Source organism: Martes martes (assembly GCF_963455335.1).
Source record: "Martes martes genome assembly, chromosome: 10".
NCBI classification, from domain to species: domain Eukaryota; kingdom Metazoa; phylum Chordata; class Mammalia; order Carnivora; family Mustelidae; genus Martes; species Martes martes.
In genome coordinates this window covers 97,206,167-97,207,560 of record NC_137898.1, presented here as the reverse complement: position 1 = coordinate 97,207,560, position 1,394 = coordinate 97,206,167, and the positions used below count along the sequence as shown (strand labels likewise).

General features: G+C 42.8%; 1 protein-coding gene across 1 annotated transcript; it reads right to left on the bottom strand.

The window, feature by feature from the left end:
• Positions 1 to 446: 446 nt before the first annotated feature.
• Positions 447 to 1,394, bottom strand: LOC308350522 (olfactory receptor 6M1-like; the record flags this gene model as incomplete). Its single annotated transcript, XM_080815859.1, is given in 2 exon segments — positions 447 to 1,376; positions 1,380 to 1,394. Coding segments are annotated over 2 exon segments (945 nt in total).

Here is a 1,394-nt window from a genome sequence, read left to right as displayed (position 1 = left end):
AAAATAAATAAATAAAAATCTTAAAAAACAAAAAACAAAAACCAAAAACACCCCCAAATATTGGTTTACTCAATTATATCTACATGCCAATCCCTGCCATCATTTTACAGTTGGGCAACAGGAGGCTTAGAGAAGTCATATAACTAATCTACGTCCACTGAAATCAGTACCTCAACAAATACTAAACATTAGCTCTTATGACTCAAGGTCTGGAGTGCTTCCATGATCCCATTTTATGATATGCAAAATATTTTAAGGACTGAGTGGACATAGAATTCTTTTTTTTTTCTTCTGATTTTGCATGCTTCACTACTGATGATGTGTTTGATGCTTATTCATCCTGCCAACAGATTCTAAGAGTTCAGTCCACTTTGGTGTCACTCTTCATATAGCACGAGATGCCATATGAAGAAAGCACAGCTTAGATGCCCTGAAATGGGTTAGAGTCATGTTCCCTTGGAATGTGGCAGAACTATCCTGCTAATGGACTCTCTCAAGACCTCCTTTACCTTTTCATTCCTCAAACTGTAAATGAAAGGGTTCAGAAGAGGGGTCACCACTGTGGTGAGGACGGCGGTCACTTTGTCAAACTCCAGCGAGTGGCTCTGGCTGGGCCTCATGTACATGAAAACATTGCTCCCATAGGCAATGGACACAACTGTGATGTGAGAAGCACAGGTGGAAAAGGCCTTCTGACGGCCTTGGGCTGAGGGGATGCGCAGGATGGTAGAGATGATGTAGGTGTAGGACACAATGGTGAGTACCAGGGAGGTCAGAAGGACAAGGGAGGATAAGAGGAAGTTTATCATCTCAATGAAATGAGTGTCTATGCAGGCCACCTGTAGCAGGGGGGCAATGTCACAGAAGAAATGACTAATTTCCTCAGTGCAGTATGGCAATCTGGACACCACAATCGTTGGGCACAGTACTGAGAGGAAGGCTCCTACCCAGCAGCCTAGAACCAGCAGGAGGCAGACCCTGCTGTTCATGATGATGGTATAGCGCAGGGGGTTACAGATGGCCACATAGCGGTCAAAGGACATCACTGCCAGCAGGATAAACTCCACTGTCCCCAGAAAGAAGTAGAAATAAATTTGAGTGATGCAGCCAGCAAAAGATATGGTTTTTTTCTCTTCTAAGAGACAAGTTAGCAACTTGGGGGTAATAGTAGTCGTGAACAAAATGTCCAAAAATGACAAATTACTAAGGAAGAAATACATTGGTGTTTGGAGACGATTATCAGTCCATACTAAGGAAATGATGACAATGTTTCCTGTTATGGTGAGCATATAAACCAGCAGGAGAATGACAAACAGCAAGATTTGAAGTTCTTGGATGACAGGAAAGGAGACCAACGTGAATTCAGTCAAGGAACTCTAGTTTCTCAGAGCCAT